The 24,353-nt window shown below is 45.3% G+C and overlaps 1 protein-coding gene across 4 annotated transcripts in view; it reads left to right on the forward strand.

Moving 5' to 3' along the window:
- Nucleotides 1–24,353, forward strand: part of LOC137426069 (chemokine-like protein TAFA-2) — a 686,347-nt gene that overhangs the window by 599,031 nt on the left and 62,963 nt on the right. For all 4 annotated transcript variants that reach the window (XM_078775636.1, XM_078775635.1, XM_078775634.1 and 1 more), the window contains one exon: nt 6,189–6,341. In XM_078775636.1, coding sequence (XP_078631762.1) covers nt 6,189–6,341 — 153 coding nt within the window. The remainder of the gene's footprint in view (nt 1–6,188; nt 6,342–24,353) is intronic.

Genomic DNA, 24,353 nt, shown 5'->3' on the forward strand with positions numbered 1-24,353 from the left:
ATGTACCGAAGTTTGTTCACGGCATGAAAAAAATCTGCCTCTTTGGCTGTTTACCGTACTTGGTGTAATAATCTGCCCTGTAGTTTGTTTAAAGTTTTTTTCTTTTCTTCGTTGTTTGTTTAAAGTATTATGATTATGTTAGTCTGATTCTACATGCTGTCCTGTGTTCTATCAACCATTGAAATTGGTTTAAAATGCCTTTAGTCATTGCAGTATACTGCTTATTCTACCAGGTGAGCACCAGGGGTATTGCCCCGATATTTTTAAATACGTAGTGGTTTCCTTAGGGCTCGCATGATGGCAAAGAGTTATGGATTTGAATATTAGACCAGGTATACACTGTTACCATCGAGGGCGATGCACCAATGTGTCTGCTGTCCATGTTGCTAGTCTATGTTAAACATCCCACAGTGTGTTTTGCAAAGAAGATTCGAGTTATTTCCAGTAAACTGAACGAATTACATATTCCGCCACCAACATCGTTAAAGACTTGCACCGACACCAATAAGGTTACCCCATAAATCTCACAAGGAGGTTGGATTCATTGTGGCATTTTAACATTTTAGTAGTAGTAGCAGTAGTAGTTGTAGTCGAAGTAGTAGTAGTAGCAGTAGTAGTAGTAGCAGTAAGCAGTAATAGTAGTAGCAGTAGTAGCAGTAGTAGTAGTAGTAGAGGTAGTAGTAGTAGTTCAAGTAGTAGTAGTAGTTGTCGAAGTCGTAGCAGTAGTAGTAGTCATAGTAGTAGTAGTAGAGGTAGTAGTAGTAGTAGTAGTAGTAGTAGTCGTCTTTCTAGTTGTTTCCTTCCCACAATGAATTATGTCTCCAGTGAACCAATAGTTATGCTAACAATCAAAACTAGAGAGTTCATAGAACACCATACCCCACACAGTCTTGTGGAACAAGGACATAAGCAGGGCGTGCGAGCAGAAAATTAGACTGGTCCTGATGAGGTGAAATGCCGCAATATTTTTCCGAGTTCCGCTAAAGGAAGATTTTTGAAAGTGTCAAAAAGGTGATTTATGGTCTGCAGTGGTCAAAAATAAAATTAAATTGAAATAAAATGAAGATTTTAAAGGATGTAGAAACAAAGTTGGAAGTTTACCACCGTTGATGCAGCGTCTTTTACACCACCTTATTTAACATGCTACATTAGTTATTCTTTCCTGTTGTTTGTGTTCGTAATGTTATTCATTAAAGACACTAAGTTTCCTGTTTTGAATGACTTTCAATTTTGTTTGGCTTCCAGACAGACAGACAGACTAAAAAGTACCCAACTCTTCTCTGTGCAGCTCGCTCAGGACAAGATTCCATACAATTTGCCAAATTCATATCACGGGCATGGAGGTGTATTGTTGCGATCGGTGCAGCCGTTTTTGCGGTACCCGGGACAATAACGTTAGGCGGGAGTCCAAACCTGAAAATGCTGGAGACCAAAGCTGAAATTGGAAAAACAATATAGCCTATTTTACTCCAGGGGGTCCAAGGATTACCCACCCAAAATTTCGTTGCGATCGGTTTAGCCGTTTTTGCGGTAGCTGGGAACGGATGGACGGACAGACAGACGGACATTTGGTGAATTATAGTAAGATAAACTTGTTCCTCGATCATAAATTGACATTTGTAGACAGACAGAACGACAGACAGGCATAGATAAAGTTAACCAATTGCTTTTCGCTTCTTGTATGTGGGGTAATAATCTGCTTGTGAGAATTTTGTCATCACAGTCATTAAACCATAGCATTGTAAATTGAGTAAGAACAACAAAAACAACAATAACTGCACACAAAGGCTTTACACAATTGTTATTATTGTGCAATAGATAGATGCCCATACTGAAGTGATGTCATCTTTGCCAAAGGTGCACATCACCGGTGGTAGTTGATCAGAATGATGTCACTGAGGTACAATGTCCAAATGTGGATTAAAAACCAGGAACTGTAAACTGACCGTGAGAGAACCAAATTGTATGTGCAATGTAATTTGAGGAAAACTAGATTCGGAGGCGTAATGGTTAGAGTGCCACTCTGAGTTTGGGAAGTGGGTGGTTCAAACCCCGCAGAGTCATACCAAAGACTTAAAAACGGAACATGCTGCTTCCTTGCTTGACGTCACCAACTAAAAGGATAGAGCACGGACAAACAACGCTGAGAAGGAAATGACAAACCACCCAGTATAACCCTTGCAAAGAGACGACTATCGGGGATGCCTCTTCATGGTGGTTGTACCTCCCAGCATAAGTCGGGGGCCAAATCTTCCCCATTCTAACTTGCTGCCCGGATTCGTCAGGGCAGCGCGGTCACGGTCAGAGTGCCGATCAGTCCCCATGGGACCGGCAATTTCCCTGTTGTCTCTGTCTCTTTTCTCTCTGTCTCTTCGCTTTCTGTCTCTTTGTCTAACTCTGTCGTGGCCCTCACTTCGTGAAGGCGGTAGTACACCATTTTGGATGTGGGATATATCTGGGTCGCTCCGGGGAGATAGATCGGCTGTCTCCGTGCCACGGGCTTGTTCGAGAGAACTGTCCGGGGCTATACAACAACAACCACAACACCAGCACCTGCAAAGAAACTGCTTCCTAGTCAAGAGTATAGTACATCAAAAAAAAATTGAGGAATTTTACTTTGTTAAGAAATGGCCAGTGTTGATCTCTCGGCATGGCATGCCGTTTTCAGAATGAACCATACACTGTACTGTAATGATTAATGGGTTAAATTTGCAAATGGTACTTCTTGGCACGCCTTTGCAATGTTTCATCAACAAGGGCATAATCAAACTCCCATTTTTTTTTTTTGTATACAAGATCGAGGCTCGTGTAAGAGCTAACATTAATGGCAAAAAAAAAAAAAAACGGACGCAAAAGACATAACAAAGGCAGCGGGAGACAACATGGGGAGAGAGAGGAAAGCACACAAGTACAACATTTGAGAGCAGGGACATCGGGAGATCTGTGGGAGGGAGAGGGCTTGGGGGGAAGAGGCGTGGGATGGGGGTGGGGGGTGGGAGAGGTGAAAACCACATGGACACAGCTCGGACTTCCAGGAAGGAAGTCGGTATTTCAGAAAACTGTATCTGGGGTGAATTAACGGGGGTAGAAAAGATCGAGGTTTTGGATGGTGGAAGATAAGAGATGGCGGTGAACAGATGTTTTAAAGACCTGGAGGGAGGAGTGGGATTAAAGAGAGTGAGGCAGTTTGTTCCAGAGGTGGGAGAAAAGAGGAATGAAAGAGTGAAGGTGAGCAGAGAATACTGATTTTGGCAGTTTCACCAGTAGAGGGTTACTGGCAGACCTTGTGCGGACCTGTAGAAGTATTTGGGGGACAGTGCACAGAGAGAGCTGGGGGGGCTAGCCCAGAGAGGAGTCGATAGAAGACAGAAAGACCACCAACCGGCCTGCGGTGAGTGAGTGAAAGGCCCTCGGAGTTAGCTTCATCACGGGAGATTCCAATGATTCTGAAAGCTTTGGTTTGAACAGCGTGAAGCTGACCTAGGTGTGAGGCAGGAGCACCAGACCAGAGGGGAGAGCAGTATTCCATTGAGCTGCGGATGAAAGCCTTGTATGTGGTGAGTAGCTCAGGTGTGCCAAGGAAGGACTTCACACGATGGAGAATGCCCAGTCGGCGACTGGCTTTGGAGGCCAGCTTGGAAACGTGGTTTTCCCAGGAAATATCATGGCAGATTGTGAAACCCAAGAGCTTGAGTGACAGAACTTCTTGGAGAGGATTTTTGAGAAAGTAGATGGGAGGGTTGTCCAGACGGTATTTTTGGAGAGACCTAGTGAGAGTATGAGATTTGTCAGGATTGAAAGACAAGTTACACTTCTTTGACCAGTCTGTGATTTTGTCCAGATAGATATGTCCAGATATGTGTTCAATGTCCTATTAATGGCTTCTCGCAGTACAGCCATGATAGATAGTTATCCTCGCCAGAGGCGAGGGTATTGCATTTGAGTCCGTTTGTTTGTCTGTTTGTCTGCACAGAATAAATATGATTTTCTCTGCAACCGTTGGTCCGATTGACAGGAAATTTTCATCATCGGTGCAACTCCACCTGTATAATTTTTTTATAATTATGACGTCATAGGTCACGTGGTTCGGCCGTCATCTTGGAAAAACCGAAAAAAATTGCACCTCTATATCTGGGAAAGCGCTGAATAGAAAAAATTGAGACATTGTTCATTGTAAAGAACTCTCCATGGGGAATAAAATATGTTAATGATGATGCCATAGGTGCAGCCATTATGACGTCATAATTCGAAAAGTACAAAACTTCATCCGATCAAGATGAAACTTCTTGAGCATCATCTTGGAATAAATTAGATTTCGAAAAAAATAATGATGACGTCATCGGTCACGTGGTCCGGCCGCCATATTTGTTTAAACACAAAAGCCTTAAAAACCACTGAAAATACATCCTGGCGAGGGTTTGCAATCTCTGATTGCTCTTTCTTGTTTATAATGGAAAGTGTAGGTTGAAACCAAAAGGGAAAAACGACCCCCCCCCAGAGCTAGCGGGGCTTACAGGCCGAGGCACTTTGTTGGCCTGGTAGTTACAACCTCACCAGTGATTCAAAGCTACCATTTGGAATGAAGCAGGACGGCTGTACAATGAATGGACATCGAAAGAGGAACACGCTTTTATGGTGTTGTGAGTACATTGAGGCCTGAAATTTGCAAACTTGTTGTGTGCTGCCTTGTGCAGAAAGAATGGCAAACTATCTCGAAACAGAACAGACACTGCTGCGCAAGTCTTAAACCAGCTTGAATAATGAGCATGATTATAGTACATGAAATTGGCTACGAAGATAAAGTGCATTATTTACAAAATGTCTATAAATTTGGGGACGACGGGTGGGAACAAAACCCAAAGTGATTCACCTGAATAGCTCAGAAATATTACTGAACCGTCCAAAGTAGTTAAAGGCTACAAGCTTTAGGAGGATATCATTTCAAGAGAATGCTTCTTTACTAAAGTTGATATGAGTAAAAGTTTCTGTCCATAACACTGTCTAACTTGGCAATGACAGAGAAGGAATGTTCCAGAGTTAGAGAGAAGTTCCAGAGTGTTCCAGAGTTCCAGGGCAGAGTTAGAGAGAAGGAACAAAATAGTCTTTTGCACAAAATAATTTGGAAACTTGAACCATAGGCTCACAGTGTCTCTTCAAACCAAACCGGTAAATTTCTTTCCCTCGCAAGATGCTGCATATTGATTGCTAGCAAAAGTACCTGCCGTTGCCGGGTAACAATGAGTCGCTTCCTGATGGGAATATGAAGAGAGGGGGAGGAGAAGAGGGAGGGAGAGTGGTGTAGGTGAGGAGGGAGGGAGAGGGAGAGGAGGGAGGAGGAGGGGAAGGAGAGGATGGAGAGGGGGAAAGAGAGAAGGAGGGGGGAGAGAGAGAGAGAGAGAAAGAGAGGGGGAGGGAGAGAGAGAAAGAGAGGGGGAAGGAGAGAAAGAGAGGGGGAGGGAGAGAAGGAGATTGAGAGAAAGGGAGGGAGAGAGGAAGGGAAAGAGAGGGGGAGGGAGAGAGAGAAAGGGAGGGAGAGAGGGAGAATGCAATTGAACAGCCTTGAGAAAGAGGTTCCTCAAAGTTCAAAAACAAAGAGAAAGAAGTTTAAAATTATTACTAAGTTAAATTTAAAAAACGAACCCCAGGAGAATGACAGCCTCGCTTAAATAAATGAAGACATACACCTAGTTATAAAATCGCTAAATATGGTACATTTTGTCAGATTTTACTCCAGATTTAGCCATTTATTTAGTCTACAGGATCCAATCATCATATTGGAATCCAGATTTTGATGATATGCTTCTATTATAAAATGATAATCGTATTTCCAAGGCAAGGCGTGTTTGAATAGGCCGAAACAAAATGTCGGCTTAAGAACGCAATGAGTAGCATTGGGCTGAACAAGATGGCAGGCCGCCATATTGGTAAGCCTTTTTCGGGTTTTTTCTTATGGGCACCTTGTTAATCATCTTCAAAACGGGTGTTTAACACACCCAAAGACCCAATTTCCATCACTACAATCTGTTGGAGGTCCAGTTGTATGTATGCAAAGTTTGGGCCCGCTCGGTTTCATGGTTTTGGAGTTAAGGAGGAGACAGACGGACAGATGGACAGACACTGCCTTTTATTATTATAGATGGTAAAGCATATTTCCTCTTCTGATGTGTCTTCCCACATGAGATGAGCAGGTATCCATGTGCGACTGGGCACATGTGAAGTGATTGCGGCACGGCGCTGCTGCAACAAGAACAAGATTGAGGAGCGCTCTCAGACCGTCAAATGTTCGTGCCTACCTGGCCAGGTTGCGGGGACAACACGTGGATCTCCATCCTGTGTCGATGGTAAGTAAGTAGGTCATTAAATTTATAAAGCCCCCAAAACAAAGGGGAATTTGCCGCCGATGCTCCAATTTAAATCTCAATTCTGCAACATATAAGCATTCCAATGGCATGCTGTTTGCTTCCTAGAAATGCGGGTTTTTTTGTTTATTTATGAAGTTTCTATGCTTGGCAGTATGTGTCCTCGTGGACCAGGTTGGCAAGGCCTAATGTTTGGCTGAAGCTGGCAATAATTTGGAATTTGTTCAGGGTGCCAGATATAGCTCACTTGCTCTTTGTGAAGGACACCATGGGAATTTTAACATCCACCAACTAACACCAGCAGATGTGACGCCAAGTTTAGCATTCATCCGAGGGACGGTACACACATTGATGATTCACTGTGGATGTGAAACACCATGATGACAGTTAAGATGGACACTACAGGGGCTTTCAGGAAAGAAAGCAGGGAATTTGAAGGAGGTGGATTTGGGGTGTATTAACGGAGGTAGAAAAGATCAAGGTTTTGGATGGGGGAAGATATGAGATGGTGGTGAACATCTGTTTTGAAGACCTGGAGGGACGAGTGGGATTGAAGAGAGCATGGGAGTTTGTTCTAGAGGCAGAAAAAGAGGAATGAAAGAGTGAAGGTGAGCAGAGAGTCTTGATTTTGGCAGTTTTCACCAGAATGTAGTAGTTTGTAGTTTGTTATACACTGCCTAATTGATAACCCTAATTCCTGGCATTTTGTTTCCAATCGTCATAAGGATGCAAGTCAAGCAGGAAAAGGCTGATGTCATGAAATGTTTTGGTGGATTTTCACTCAAATGGATTTTTGCAAATCTTTTTGATTGCTAAGTGGCATGTAAGTTAGGATTACTCTCCGATGCTCTTTCAGAGTTTACGGTTTTGCTGCAGAAATGAAAAGGAGTTAAATTGTCACAGGCAATTGGCAGAAATACTCAGTGAGGCTGCATCACATTAAAAAAAATAACATCACCATGAAATTTATTGCCTCTTTGTATGTGGCAGCAATTGTAAATGTTAGTGCTTTGTAATTTTTTTTCAATTATTTGACAATAAAGTGGTCAATTTGGGGTTTGCATTGAAACCGACAGAAGGATAAAGAAATATGAAGCTCCTCTTCCCAACATGCAAACCATTGCACAGATAAAAATGATATTATCCGCATTTTTCACATTAACCTTTAATTTTGTTTCTCGAATGCTGTAATTACAGTATACTACAAACACTAAGTCATTTGAGTGAAAAATTCATGCCTCTCGTACATACAAGAATAGCCGGTTGGTTTCATATTTATCATGGTTTGTAAAAAGTGGGGCCCAGTAATTATTCTGAAAGGTCTAATAAATTATTGTTCTGTATTCTGCCAACCATATACGATATGGAATGCAATGTTTGCCTTCCATATCAGGATATCTCGTATAAGCCAGCCAATGAAGTGCAAGTGGAGAAACTGTATGCACGCTTTGTCTAGTCAATCAGTTGTATGTGTGTTTGTGTGTGTGTTGATTATTATCTTCATATGCATGTTTCAGAAGGTGGAGCGGAGCCTTCCCAGATCTCAAAGTATCCACCTTCGTGTATGTGTGTATATATATATACAAATATATACACACACACACACACAAATATATACACACATACACACACACACAAATATATACACGTATACACACACACACACACACACACAAATATATACACATATACACACACACACGCGCGTGCACACACACACACACACACACACAAATATATATATATATATATATATATATATATATATATATATATATATATATATATATATATATATATATATATATATAGTTGTGGATATGAGAATGGTTTTTTTGTTGTTGTTGTTATTGTGTAAATTGTTGTTAGAATATCGCCCTCCTTACTCCAGTGTTGTATAAAGGTCAAAGGGCGTTCCCGTAGTTAGTTCCATAAAGCATACATGAAGGACACCATAATACCCCTGTTCAGTAGTTTAGTTCCTTATTATGTGTATTAGGGTAAGGCCTTGTCTTCCATTAAGATGACACTCCATTGCACCAAGTGAAACAAGATAGATCCACTTTCATTCCTATTCCCAAAACCTCCATTTCCAACTGCGTCATTGCCAAGCCTCAATTGCCAATTACATCCCCTCCAAGCCTCAATTACCAACTGCACTGGGCAGTTTGCCAGGTTTGCTACAGCTGTGGGTTGTTGATTTCACCCCAAAACCACCATTGAACATGTGCTCGGGTCGGGGAAGAAAGGCGTGTCCCCACCTCGTCATAGAGGGGAGGAGTGAGTCAGCCCCACTCAACCAACCACGAACAAAGGGTTGGACTTGGAGAGGGTGTGGAGAGAAACATCAAGGAGGTTCGCGAAGGTTCAGGGGTGTGGCATATATAACCCGCAGAAGACGCCCCCACCTCAGATGAGTCCTGGAAAAAGCACGCGACGTACACACAGCAGCAGCAGCAGCAGCCACAGCAGCAACAACAGCAGCAACAACAGCAGCTTCAGCCACAGCAGCTTGGGGCCTTGACGGCAGTTCTTGAGCAGGGCCGCGAAGGAACGGCGGCTGTTAAACGAGCTGATCGATAAAGGGCGGCGGCTGCTAATCCCCGACCCGACCGTGCTGCGGGTCCAGCTGAACCTTCCTCCCCCTCCAGCCATCCACCACCTGCCATTCCTATCATCATTCCCCGCGTGAGTCTGTCCTTGTTTGTTCTGTCCCTGGGTTAATTAAGACTGTAGGTAAGCTAGCGTTGCACTGTGTCTCTAATATCTTCTGTAAATTATTTTCTTATCTTTCCTTCTTCCTTGGTTTCTTTCAATCCTGTACGTAGTAATAAATTTAGTAGTATTTCCAACCTTTTTGTCTTCTTCTTCTTCTTCACATCCTTCGCTTTAGTCTTTTCCCCATTGAATATCTGTGGCGCGATTTTGGCCAACGTTCAGAAATCGGGTTAGTCGGGGTAACTGTTCGGCCGCGGTGCCATCCGCTCGGCAAACCAACATCCTTATCCGCGGTCCGTAACAATTGGTGTCAGGAGTGGGATACGAGGTGCGAACCAAATTTTTAAAAAATCGAGAAAAAATTTGGTCAAAATTTGGAGCGGCCAAGATTTAGTTTTTAAAATCCTAAATTTGAAAGTCGCGCCATGGCTGGTCAAGGTGACGGGATGCCGGTGGGGGAACTAGAAGAGGGGTTAGGGGTAACCCAGGATCAGAGGGAGGAAATGGAGGAGAACAATGAGGAGGTGGTTGAGGAGGTTTCAGGTGCGCAAAATGGCGCCCTCCCGCACGTGGTTGGAGGGCCCCAAAATGGCGGCGCCGCGGAGGGTGAGCCCGCGGTGGCGGCTGGGGACGCTGGGCAAATCGGGTTTGACCTCAGATTATTCTTGACCCAACTGAATGCAAAAATGGATAGGATGGGGGGCCAAATGGGGGCAATGAGGGACGAAGCGAGGGGTACCAGCGAACAGTTGGGAAATAAATTTGAGGGTTTAGACAAGAAATTTGAAGGGTTAGACAATAATTTTAAGGGGTTGGACAGTAAATTTGAGGGGTTAGACAATGGGATAAAAGGGGTGAAAAATGGGTTAACAGGGGTGGAAAATAGAATGGCTGCCCAGGAGAATCAGATAGAGGGGGTGAAACATGGGTTAACGGGGGTGGAAATTAGAATGGCTGCCCAGGAGAATCAGATAGAGGGGGTGAAAAATGGGTTAAGGGGGTTAGAAAACACAATGGACGACAAATTGCGGGAAGTAGGGGAGCAATCCGCCCGGGAAATCAAACGGATGGGGAACCAGATAGAGGAGGTGAAAATCGGGTTAGAAGGTAAATTGGATGCTCAGAGGGATGAATTGGGACAGATGAGGGTGGCATCTACAAAAGAGATGGAGGAGATGAAGGAGGAGATACGACGAGGTGTAAGCGAGGAGGTCTCGGGGGTACGCGAGGAGGTAAAGCGAGGTGAGAAGCGTATGGAGAAAGAGGTGAGGAATAATACGGCTAGGTTACAGGGGGGAATAGAGGGTCTGACGAGGGGAGTAGAACAGCTAACGGTGGGACAGACGGAGTTAGTGGAGCAGGTACAAAGGAACACTGCGGTACTCGGGGGGTTAAAAGCGACACAAAAATACATCAAGGATGACTTGATAGCGACGAAGAGGCAATGTCAGATGGTACGTGAGGGACTGACAACGAGGTTGGACGAGGTGACAGAAGTAATGAAGACGAAGGACCGGGAGGTGAGGACGCACATAGAAATGGTCAAGGTAGCCTTAGAGGACGAGATTGAGGAGACGCACTGGGAAATAAAAGAGGTGAAGCAAAAGTTAAAGGAGGTGGAAGAGGGGGTGAGTGAAATTAAGAAGAGACGGACGGAAACTAAGAGAGAAATACAGGAGGAGGTGATGGAATTGGTACAAGGTCTGTGCTCGAATCATGATGGTGTGCTCGCTAACCAAATAAAGAGTTTGCAGGTGGCGAAGGAGGTGTGGAGACGAGGTGCCAAGGTGAGTGGCGATATACGTGGAAATGTATATGATGTGAGGGGAGCTTCAGTCGGCTTGGGGGTTGATTTGGATCCGGGTGTTCGTGAGAGGCCGCTGGTGAAGTGTTTGACGGGTACGGTGTGCGAAAGAGGAGGTGTGTGAGAATGTCCGACTCTGGGGTGTGTGAGGAAAAAGTGTGCGCCGAGGAGTGAGTGTGCTGTCGAGAGTGAGTTGGTCGTAGCGCGTGTGCGAGGAGGCACATGGAAGCGCGGGGTGGTGAGTGTTACGGAGGAAGTAACGAGAGAGTGTGCGCAAGAGGATGCGCGAGAAAGGTGTGTAATGGACGGGTGCATGGGGAAAGAGTGCGCTGTCAAGAGTAAGGGAGAATGCACACCTGTGGTGAGTGTTACGGAAGGTGTAACAGGAGAGTGTGTGCAAGAGGATGCGCGAGAAAGGTGTGTAACGGACGTGTGCATGAGGAAAGAGTGCGCTGGCAAGAGTAAAGGTGAGTGTGCGACCGAGTGTGGAGGTGAGAGTAGTGAGAGTGACACGGAGCATGAGTTGGTTGTGGCAGGTGAGAGAGGATGTACACCTGGAATGGAAGGATGCACACCTGGAATGGTAGAGCGCGTTTGGGAATGCACGCTGGAATTGGTAGTGAGGCACGTGGTTGGGTGTGCAAGTGAGAGTACACCTGTGGTTGTCACAGAGGAGGTGACCGAGGAGGGGGCGCGAAGAGGTGTGTTGGTGAGGTGTGCGAATGACGAGTGTGTGCAAAGGTGTGCGACCAAGTCTGTGAGCGAAAGAACGAGTGCAATAACGAAGTACGCGGGGTGTACGGGCGGCGTTGGAGCACCGAGCTCGGTGAGGGTGAAAGGGGTCACGTATGCGTGTGAGCATGCAGGTGAAGCATCGACGGTAACCGGGTTAGCGGTTAGAACGACGTTAAGCCGAAACGGGCCCTCGGTGCATGCCGGGCTTCGCATGCCGCGAGGACCAGCGGGGATCCGAACCACGGCGGTTTTGAAAGAACGATCACCACGCGATCCACGCTGGGCCTCGCTCGGAACGGCCGCGTCCATGCTCCACTAGGCGGAGCGGGCAGCCCGATAGGAAGGGTCGTCATGGCGACCCCTTTTTGGTGAGGTGTTCCGGCAGGTCGAGATCGGGCCATTGGACGGCTCTGTGCCGAGATGGTGCGTGGGATCTCGGCCCGGGTAAGCGTCCTTCCTTGCACCGAGTGCCGGACACCTCCAGCCGCCGGCACCAAACAACCCGCATTCATTGCTCAGCTTTACGAAGCCGAGCTTTAGAGATGAATTGGCGCACCGAGAGGCTCTAGTGAGTAGACTGTGATGATGAGGATAGTGTTTTGGACCCGAAATTAGAAAAACAAAATTTGAGGATTGGCAAAGGATTGGCAGAGTGATGATTGGTAGAATGATTGGCAGATGATTGGCAAATTTTTGATTTGTTGAATTTGGACGAGCAAAATTGGTAGTGGAAGATACCCGATGTGGTGGGATGGCAACTTTGCCATCTCTCACAGCGGGGGCAAAGGAGCACTAGTTTTATGGGGTTTATGGCAGTGAAAACTAGCCCGGGAGGGTTAGGATATAATGATAGGGATCTAGAGAAGATGACAATAGGTAACGTTAAGATTAGGTAGTGACAATGATACCTGTAGTGGGGACGCAGGTAGATTAGTGTGGATGATAATGACGTGGTATGTGCTTAGTTTAAAGGGAAGACGGGGAGCACTAAGTTAGCAGGGCAACAGGTAGATTAGATGATGCCGTGTGAGTGTTGGAGGTGTATTCAAGTGTATTGAGCAGTGTATGAGTGAGTGATAGTGATGTGAGTTGTGCTGACCAAATGGTCCAGGAAGGAAGGAGGGTGCAGGTGGCACCAGGTGTGATTGCACAGGTGTGCAATGACAGGTGTATGGAGAATGGTTGTGTGGAAGACATGGTGTGTGGAATATATGGAGTATTGGAATGGATGGTCGTGGAGTGAGTATGGTGGAAACTGTGGAGTGGTGTGGATGGGGGAAAGGAGGATGGACCCCATCACGAATACCCGGGGAGGGTAGTTTAAGTGTTAGGTAGAGGGTACAGGTAAATTGTGGTTGGATATTGGCATCTGTGGTGCGTGGTGGAAGAATGGTATTTGGATGGGTGCATTAGTGACGTGGAAATGGCTGGGCGTGTAGCCTGTTAGTGTGTGTAGTTGGTTTGGGCACTCCACCACTGTGAGCATGTCGGCCAGGTGAGGCCGCAGGTGGGCCCTGGGAGCCGGTAGAGTTGTTGTGGATGGGGCCCGAGGATCCGGAGGACAGACCCAGGTATCCCAGTGCCAGAGGGCACCAAGGGGTGACAGAGCCAGGAGGGGCCTTCCCCAATTAGATAGGTTCGGGTGAGGAGCTAGGTTAGCTTGGGTGGCAACTGCAGTGGTGGAGGTGTGCAGGTGGGTAGGCCTGCTGGGAGAGCTACATGCCCCAGTCCTGAAATTGTGCAAGGGCACCGGGAGATGAATCAGGGGAGTGTGACCCCAAATTGATGAAGCACCACAGTTTGGTCAATGTGAATTGGTTTTTAGAACCCATAGTGTAAGTTGGCCAATGGATTGGCAGGGAAAGACCCCGGGTAGTGTAAAGTGTGTTAATGTCATTTAGAAAGTAGTTAGGATGAAAATCTCCTCGCACCATCTACATCCACTCACCTGAGGTAACGATGGTACTCCGCACCATGCCAGGTTGTTTTATTATTTTTATGATGCAAATGTTTTGGATTGTGAGACGCATCATGACGTGGGTGTGACATTGTGCTTTGTGTTCCATCTCTCCCTCCTTATGAGGATTGATGATGAATTGGGTGATGGCAAATTTTGGTTAGAGGGATTGTGGTGACAAATTTGGTGTGGGGGAAATATGGGGAAGACGTGACATTAGCGACGAATTTGTAAATGTGTAGATTTTGTAAATATGGGGTAAGGGCAAGGGTAGAGTAGGTGACAGGCGGGGTGACGTACGGTAGGGACGAGCTTTCTCACTTCGCTCTAAGTACGCACTTCGCCTTGCATTGCCTTATTGATGTGTACCCTTGTGACCTTGCCCCTCGCTCATCTGTCTTTCCCCCTTTTGTCTCCCACATGAGGACCTGTGCGCCACTGGGCGCCGAGGGGAGCGTGCGTGAGTCGGCCATTGTGCGCCCGAACGTCTCGCAACCACAGCTGTTTGCATCGATGCACCACCTTATGGACCACATGTCTGTGGCTGAGCACCACTTATGGACCCCATGGGTTGGGGCATGGCCCCTCTGCTGGCACCGGCCATGAAGGCCCGAAATCTTGCTGGCGGACCTTGGCCACAGGGCACCGATGCCCCACAGGTGAACCACACTAGTCGGCCCTGTGGGCCATAAATAAATAAAAATGGACACGTTGGGTGCAAGTTTTATTGCAAATAGGCCGCCAGCAAAGAAAATGACAACATCTGGAAGAAAGCAAATAGCCAGCAGAGGGAGCCGAAGAGCAAGAGACCACCAGCAGGGTTAGGGGTTGTTGTTTTTATTTTTATTATTGAACAATGGTGACTGTGCACCGATTGGTGCTTGAGGGTGTGTTGGTGCGTTTTGGGTGCTTTCATGGTGCATTGATGCAGAGCAGACTGTCTCCACCCCCCCCCCACCCCCCCAGAAAGAACAATCACAAGTCCTGGGTTGTGTTTTGTAAATAAAAGTAGAGTCATTGTAAATAATGCGCCCCCACCGTAAATGTATAGTTTGAAGACCATTCCGCAATTCGGTTAACTGTGGGTGTGAATCTGTTCGGCAGGGTGCAATGGAGCAGCGGGACATATTTATTTATGTTTTAAAACTGTCGCACTCAGGGTCAGGTTAAATGTAGAGGGAACTACACCTATGTGCCACACTAAAAGTTAAAGTTATAGGCCCGGAACGTGCCTAAGAGGAGGAGGGTGCAGTGTTGTGGATATGAGAATGTTTTTTTTTTGTTGTTGTTATTGTGTAAATTGTTGTTAGAATATCGCCCTCCTTACTCCAGTGTTGTATAAAGGTCAAAGGGCGTTCCCGTAGTTAGTTCCATAAAGCATACATGAAGGACACCATAATACCCCTGTTCAGTAGTTTAGTTCCTTATTATGTGTATTAAGGTAAGGCCTTGTCTTCCATTAAGATGACACTCCATTGCACCAAGTGAAACAAGATAGATCCACTTTCATTCCTATTCCCAAAACCTCCATTTCCAACTGCGTCATTGCCAAGCCTCAATTGCCAATTACATCCCCTCCAAGCCTCAATTACCAACTGCACTGGGCAGTTTGCCAGGTTTGCTACAGCTGTGGGTTGTTGATTTCGCCCCAAAACCACCATTGAACATGTGCTCGGGTCGGGGAAGAAAGGCGTGTCCCCACCTCGTCATAGAGGGGAGGAGTGAGTCAGCCCCACTCAACCAACCACGAACAAAGGGTTGGACTTGGAGAGGGTGTGGAGAGAAACATCAAGGAGGTTCGCGAAGGTTCAGGGGCGTGGCATATATAACCCGCAGAAGACGCCCCCACCTCAGATGAGTCCTGGAAAAAGCACGCGACGTACACACAGCAGCAGCAGCAGCCACAGCAGCAACAACAGCAGCAGCCACAGCAGCAACAACAGCAGCTTCAGCCACAGCAGCTTGGGGCCTTGACGGCAGTTCTTGAGCAGGGCCGCGAAGGAATGGCGGCTGTTAAATGAGCTGATCGATAAAGGGCGGCGGCTGCTAATCCCCGACCCGACCGTGCTGCGGGTCCAGCTGAACCTTCCTCCCCCTCCAGCCATCCACCTCCTGCCATTCCTATCATCATTCCCCGCGTGAGTCTGTCCTTGTTTGTTCTGTCCCTGGGTTAATTAAGACTGTAGGTAAGCTAGCGTTGCACTGTGTCTCTAATATCTTCTGTAAATTATTTTCTTATCTTTCCTTCTTCCTTGGTTTCTTTCAATCCTGTACATAGTAATAAATTTAGTAGTATTTCCAACCTTTTTGTCTTCTTCTTCTTCTTCACATCCTTCGCTTTAGTCTTTTCCCCATTGAATATCTGTGGCGCGATTTTGGCCAACGTTCAGAAATCGGGTTAGTCGGGGTAACTGTTCGGCCGCGGTGCCATCCGCTCGGCGAACCAACATCCTTAGCCGTGGTCCGTAACAATATATATATATATATATATATATATATATATATATATATATATATATATATATATATATATGTATGTATGTATGTATGTATGTATATATATATATATATATATATATATATATATACAGTGGAACCTTGACTTACGAGTGCACCAACTTACGAGTTTTTCGAGATACGAGCCGTCGCTCGGGCGGTTTATTGCTTTGAGATGCGAGCCGAGATCTGAGTTACGAGCTTTCGCCACCCGCCACCAGGTGGGTTCCGGTCACGTGGTTATCTTGCCGTGCAAGTATCTCTGCCGTATATCGCTGCATTTTTGTTTTCGCATGTTGGTTATTTTGAGTTTACGCCACCCGCCACCAGGTGGGTTCCGGTCACGTGGTTATCTTGCCGTGCAAGTACAGTATCTCTGCCGTATATCGCTGCATTTTTGTTTTCGCATGTTGGTTATTTTGAGTTGACGCCACCCGCCACAAGGTGGGTTCCGGTCACGTGGTTATCTTGCCGTGCAAGCATATCTGCCGTAGACCGCTGCTGTTTTGTTTTTGTTTTCGCATGTTGGTTATTTTGGAGCTTACGCCAGCCGCCACCAGGTGGGTTCCGGTCACGTGGTTATCTTGCCGTGCAAGCATATCTGCTGTATACCGCTGCTGTTTTGTTTTTGTTTTCGCATGTTGGTTATTTTGGAGCTTACGCCAGCCGCCACCAGGTGGGTTCCGGTCACGTGGTTATCTTGCCGTGCAAGCATATCTGCTGTATATACCGCTGCTGTTTTGTTTTTGTTTTCGCATGTTGGTTATTTTGGAGCATTATTTTGAAGGTTATTTTGAAGAAGAGGATGATGTGCTTGGATATAAAACACGCAATCGTCGAAAAACATGAGCGAGGTGTGCGTGTTGTCGACTTGGTGAGGCGGATGTGAAGGCAGCTGAAGATTTTATTATAACTTTTGCCGAACTGATAGAAGCCGAACGATACATCCCCCAGCAAATCTTCAACTGTGACGAGACAGGGCTCTTCTGGAAAAAGATGCCGAGGAGGACGTATATAACGGCAGAGGAGAAGAGCATGCCAGGCCACAACTTGTTCAGAGTGCCGGCGATAGCTCGCCTTCTCTTTGTGGAAGACACGGTGAGATCCTTAACATCCAACAACTAATGGGACGCAAACGGGGCGCCCAGTTTAGCGGTACACACATTGATGAATCACCCTGCCTGTGAAACACCGACATGACAGGTTATAGCTGGGTCGGGATTCAAACCCAGGCTGTACAGTTTAGAGTCAAGTGTGCGTACCTCCAGTCCAGGCCATCCTGCCAACTTGTATGCTGCATACAGGTGAAATATAAAGCGCGAGATATTTTTATATATACTGTATATTTAAAAAAAAATTGGTGTGGTTTTTGGCGGGCTGGAACGGATTAATAGCATTTCAATGCATTTCAATGGGGAAATTTGATTTGAGAAACGAGCAAATTGAGTTACGAGCTCGGTCACAGAACGAATTAAACTCGTAAGTCAAGGTTCCACTGTATATATATATATATATATATATATATATATATATATACACACAAGTGAATACAAAATTATGCTAAATTAAAAAGGCAATGTAGGGATGACAAACTAGAGTCTGAAAAAGGTCCTACACAAGATAGGGATGATGTTGGTTTAGAGAGTAGCTAACAGTATTGCCATCACATAACAATCCCTACATCACAGCCTCATTTACACTTCAACAGTTATTGCTTCAAGCTTCTCCAAACACTCCGCTGGTTACACCAGTACTTGATTACTCCTGTAGTGCAGCCACATACTGAGACTGCACAAATTAGCAGCCGAGTACAATGTTATAATTTCAGAACATGATCATCAACTTCTTACAAACTGCATGGACATCTCTAATAAAACATTCTATAATTACCTGCCTTTGTGATTGGTTACTCGAAGTTGATAAAAAAGAAAAGTAGGAAAGACAACTGAAGCTGCAAGAAGTCCCTGCAATTTTACAGGAGCTTCTTATACTTATGCAGAAATTAAATATAGGAGCTTCTAATACTTTTAGCTAGGCCTAGCCCTCGACAATAGTCTGGAGGCAGTGATGTCGGGATTGTTATGTGAAGGCAATACTGTTAGCTACTCTCTAAACCAACATCATCCCGAACTTGTAAAGGACCTTTTTTAGACTGTAGTTTGTCATCCCTACATTTCCTTTTTAATTCAGCATAAATTTTTTTCTTCACCTGTTTTTGTAATTTTTTTACAATGTGGAATAACACAATGGTATATGGTACTCAGAGGATACCCAATCTTGGAGCAAAAGTGCCAAGATATCTTCAACAGCAAAGTCAAACACTGCACATGTTCTTATCTTGTCTTACGTAACCCTGACTGTATCTTGCAGCTCTGTCTTATTGCTCGTTTCTCAAAGAGTAATGTCTTCATCCAGCCTCAGGCCACACAATGACCTGCACTTAGAAATTACCAAAATAACTGATGTGGTTTCCCTTTAACCAATACCAAACCAATACGGTGGGGACAAAGGGAAGGGGCTGAGCCCATATCAATTAATTGACCATTTGACCACTCCAGGCGATGCAGGATGCCAAAGCAAAGATGAAAGGAACACTAAATGTCAGTTCAAATATTTATTAAACTAGGGGGCTTGTTGGTCCATTGGACCAAATTTTAATTGGGGACTTTTGGATATTCGGGGACTTTTGGGTCTTTGGGGACTTTTGGGTGTTCGGAGATATTTGGGTCATCTGGGTTTTTGGGGTACTCAAGGACTTTTGATTCATCGGGACTTTTTGGTAATCTGGGTCCTTGGGGACTTTTGGGTCATCAGAGACTTTTTGGATCCTTGGGGACTTTTGGATCCTCGTGGACTTTTGGGTAATCTGGGTCATTTGGGTCATCAAGGACTTTTGGGTCATCTGGGGGTTTTGGGTCATCAAGGACTTTTGGGTCCTTGGGGACTTTTGGTTGATTTTTGGTCATCGGGGACTTTTGGGTGATTTGGGTCCTCGGGGACTTTTGGGTCATCTGGGTCTTTTGTGTCCTCAAGGGTCTTTTGGGTCACGTGTTAAAGGGTCTTCCAAGGTATAAGGGGTCTCAGCAGTCTAAAGGGTTAAAAGGCACATTTGAATAGTATGTAATTCATTAATAGACGTGAAAAAGTATGACGCACATACACACACACACACACACACACACACACACACACACACACACACACACACACACACACATGCACACACACACGCACACACACAAGCACACAAACACACACACACGCTGAGGAGGTTCTCTGAGAATGGCCAGAGAGATGTCCACTTTAACAAGGACATGATCAGAAGAACCAATTGGAGCAGAAGAAGAGCAGCAGACATTTGCAGGGAAGTTTGTCATAACCAAATCTAGAAGAGAAGATGTTCCGTTGACTGAGATCCGGGATGGGAAATTGACAGATTGTGTCAGTTCCAACGAGTCGCAGAAGTTCTTTGCTGAGGTGCCGTGGCTGGTGTGAGAGGTACCCACACCCAGCCAGCTGGCATGATGACAATTGAAATCGCCACATATGAGGAAGATGGAGTTGGGATGAGTGGATAGAAGTTGGTCCATGTTGTCAGACAGTGAAATGTAAATGGATTCATCACTGTTTGGAGGACGGTACAGAACACATATGAACAAAAGGTGGGAGCGGAGAGGAAGCCGTAGCCAGAGGTACTCCTGGGTGTGGGGTGGAGAGAGGGCAGTGCAAGAAGAGTGAGGTAGAGAGTTTTTGATAAAGATAGCCACCCCACCACCAGGACAAGGCTCAGGTCTATCATACCGGAGGAGGGAGTAACCAGGAAGAGATATTAAGGAATCAGAGACATCTTGAAGGAGGAAAGTTTCTGTTAAGCAGATCAAGTCTGGATTGTCAGAAGCAACCTGTATGGAGAGATCAATCAGGTTTGAGCGAAGGCCCCGGATGTTTGAGGTCCATACCGTTAATGAAGAGGGAGGGGGAGCATCGGGTGTAGGACAGGGGAGGGGTAGGGTCAGATGAAGGATGAGAGAGGGAGGTAGGGAAAGCTGTTGATAGTGTGTCAGAGATTGCATAAGAGTTACAAGAAAGGGAAGGATGAGGAGGACAAAAGGTTTGATGGTGATGGGATGAGGCACAGTGAGGGGTTGTTTGAGGGGGGGAAGAGGAAAGTAGAAGGTTGGAGAAGGTGGAGGTATCAGATAGAAGTGAGACAAAGTGGGGAGGAGGCAGCTTTGAGGAGGAGGTGGAGAATTGGAGAAAGATGGTAGGGGGAGAGATCTGAAGGGGAGGGGTTGGGGGCGTGTTTTGAATAGGAGGGGTTGGGGGGGAGTTTTGAAGGGGAGGAGCGAGGGGGGAGTTTTGAAGGGGAGGGGGGAGGGAGCAGATTTGAAGAGGAGGGGCAAATTGGGAGATTTGGAGTGGAGGGGTGTGGGGGGGAGTTTAGGAGGGGAGGGGCAAGGGTGGGGATTTGGAGGGGAGGGGTGAGGGGGTATTTTAGGAGGGGAGGCGGGAGGGGAGAGAATTGAAAGGGAGGGGGGAGGAGGGAGTTTAGGAGGGGAGGTGTGAGGGGGGAGTTTAGGAGGAGAGGTTTGAGGAGGGAGTATAGAAAGTAGATGATTAATGAAAAACGAATATTTATAACAAATTGGGTTTATTATGATTTTCAGGTCATAGATCCATTTTAAAACGATAGAGGAGGGGTGGAATGAAAGTGAGTTTAGAGCATGTAGGGAGGAAGAATTGTAAGAGATTGAATATTTTTTTGAAGTGGAATGAATTGAAGAGGAAGTTGAAAAAAGCCTTTTCAATAGGAAGAAACTATTTGTCTTACACGTAAATGTAAAATGCTTTTACCTTGACCTGTGACTAAAGGGATCGTGATCACGTGTCCCGTGTGCGGTGTATATCACTGGTACCTCGGTATTATCTTATTTTCATGAATGTAACAATGAAAAACAAGGCATTTGCCGAGACATGATATTTCTGCTGATATTATTTGATTCCACATAACATTATCACGCATGACGCCGACACTGAGGCAAATGTGTCTAGCGGCTCCGCCCCCTTCAAGCTGATTGAAAAGTCATAGCCACGCCTACCCCAGTCCTATTCTTTTTACATAGGAATGTAGTTTTCCGTACTTTTCGTGGAATCCTTTCAAGCTACGATAATTATAATACCAAAGGATGTTGCAGGAAGTAAAACTCTATCGAATGATGGCAGAATCATTGCCATTGATAGAGGCAGCTCGCAAATTATGCCGTCTGAAGAAGATTATTATTATTATTATGATCAAGAAGATGAATTCCCGGGTTTGACCGATCCTGTTTCTTCGCTTTATTTTGCTTTTGCCTTGGTCTGGAGAACTGAAAAGGGATCCCTACCTCGACAATCAGCTGAACAGACCAGGTAGGCTCCCATGTGTAGCCTAAGCTAGTTTTTAAATAATATAATCCAACTTTAGTTTTGTATGTAGCAGATGGGACCGACATTTTTTTCCGCACCATCCCTACATGGAGAGTACTAGCGTACTCTCCGGCGAGAATATAAAACCCGTCGCTTCCTCCCGCCGTGCAGGGATAATCAACAGAAGGATAAGGCCGATTAGCCACGTGTTAGCATTTGCATTTGCCCATTAGAAAAAAAAATTCTAATGATTTTTTTTTTGGATCACAAACACTCCCGAGAGTTACCCGAATCCACCGTAGTTGGATTTATTGAAATTCGTTAATCCGTTCTCAAGTAATAACACGACAAACAGACAGACATTATATATATATATATATATATATATATACACACACACACACACACACACACACACACACACACACACACACACACACACACACGTGAAAAGGGCGAATAAACGAGATTTGGAGTCGTTAGAACATGCGTGGGGCAGTTGTACCATCATCAACTCGGGTAGTTCCGAAAGTACAATTCCTTTCGTGCAACCCATGTACCGCAATCTCCAAGCCGACACAAATAAACGTGTAAACCTCCAACAATGACCTCATCCTCACGATAAGGTGAGATGTTTTGCTGTTTGTTTGTGACCTTACTGCTTTTAGCTCCCAAGGTTAATCACAATGAAACTTTCTGCATGAATAGTGGTTTGACACAGTCAGGAGAAGGTAATTTGGCCCGTTATCGCTGCGTTGCACTCTCCAGTTAATTTATTTACGAACCTGAGGTAAGAATCTTTATTACAGCTTCACTCCTTTACACCTTTAGAACCTTCAGACCCCTTCATACCCATATCGACCCTTTTGAGACATATACACCTTCTTCAACACTTTTCAGACGTATTGATTTTTAAGACCCTTTGGACAATTTAAGACCATTTGGACACTTTTGACCCCTTTTGCTCTTTCGCCCTTTGACCCATTTAGACCCCCATTATGCCCTTTTAAGATCCTTAAGCTCTTTAAACACTTTAGACCCCCTTATGACCATATAAACACTTGAGACCCCTCAGAAAATTCGAAAACCATTCCCCCCAAAATCCGTTTTCGACGACTTTTTCCATGCACTATTCGCGTATCACAAGTTTCAATGACAAATCTAAACTGATGTTGAAAAGAGAAAATGAAACGACTGATCTATGGATCATCGAATGGGAAACCAGAATTAAATGCTGTGGGAAATTGCTGAAAGCAAAGCTATGGGGAATAAAGAGATAGGGGGAAGGTCAGGAGCTGAAAAACAATGTGGAGAGGCATAGCTGCCTGGAGGTGGTCAGTTGGTATGGAAAGAACTTTGGTGATCTTCCGTCAGGTGGTAGGCCCAAAACATGCCGAACCCCGTTTCCCAGCTGAGCTTTCATAATATCACCTTCTCTCACAAGCAGTACTTCATAGGTACAACAAGCATGGATTAGAAATCTTAGCTGATATAATGGTTGTCAAGGTTACCAGCTCCACCCATTGCGATATCTGCTCACTGAATATTTACACTGAATTCCCATTTCTAACAATACACATGACAAAAAAATTGCTAATTTCAGGTGAGACATCTACAAACCCCTGCCGTTGACGGGTACCGTTGCTTGTATAATATATACAGTCACGTGAAAAAGTAAGTACACCCCAAGTAAAGTTTTGACTTTTTCAACAAATTTCAACATACAGCTATTTGATCTTCATTTCAACAATATTGACAGATAAAGGTGATATAATATAACAAATATCATGAAACATTTACATTTTGTAGTCCATTGTATAATTTAAATAAACATAAACGCAAATTTTGTATGTGGAAAAAGTAAGTACACCCCGACATTTATCACTACTTCAAATACCTAAAATTAGTATCAGGTGCACCAGCTCAGGTGCAAATGATTAGAACATCGTTAGAGAGGATCTTGGAGGAACCTGTCTCATTTAAACCTCAGACATTTCGTTTGGTTTGCTCTTTGTTGTTGAAGTGTGCGGCGTCACCATGCCTAGATCAAAAGAGCTCTCTGAGGCCTTCAGAAAGAAGGTTATAGATGCCTACGAGTCTGGGAAGGGATTTTAAAAAATCTCCAAACAATTTGAAATAAATCATTCGACTGTCTGGAAGATCATCTACAAGTGGAGAAGATTCCAAACAACTGCCAACTTGTTCAGGCCAGGCCGCCCCAGCAAGTTCAGCCCGAGAGCAGACCGCAAGATGCTGAAAGAAGTCTCGAAGAACCCCAGAATGTCATCACGGGACCTACAGGTAGCTCTTGCCACTGTTGATGTCAAAGTGCACGAGTCTACCATGAGAAAGAGGCTGCACAAATTTGATCGACATGGGAGGTGTGCCAGGAGGAAACCTTTGCTGTCCAGAAAGAACATCAGGGCAAGAATAAAGTTTGCCAATGAACACCTAGGCAAAGACCAGCACTTCTGGAACAATGTGCTCTGGATAGATGAGTCAAAGGTAGAGCTATTTGGCCACAGTACCAGAAGACATGTTTGGCGAAACCCAAAGACAGCATTTGACCACAAGAACCTGATACCAACTGTAAAGCATGGTTGTGGAAATATCATGGTTTGGGGCAGCTTTGCTGCATCAGGGCCTGGGCAGCTCACCATCATAGAATCCACTATGAATTCTTCATTGGACCAGAGGGTGCTTGAGGATAATCTTAGGCCATCTGTCGGAAAGTTGAAGCTCAACCGAAGGTGGACCTTGCAACATGACAATGACCCTAAACATACCAGTAAATCCACCAAGGAATGGCTGAAAAGAAAGAAATGGAGGGTTCTGGAACGGCCAAGTCAAAGCCCGGATCTAAATCCCATCGAGATGT

The sequence above is a fragment of the Myxine glutinosa genome, chromosome 4, assembly GCF_964187855.1.
Source record: "Myxine glutinosa chromosome 4, kmMyxGlut1.1, whole genome shotgun sequence".
Taxonomy (NCBI): domain Eukaryota; kingdom Metazoa; phylum Chordata; class Myxini; order Myxiniformes; family Myxinidae; genus Myxine; species Myxine glutinosa.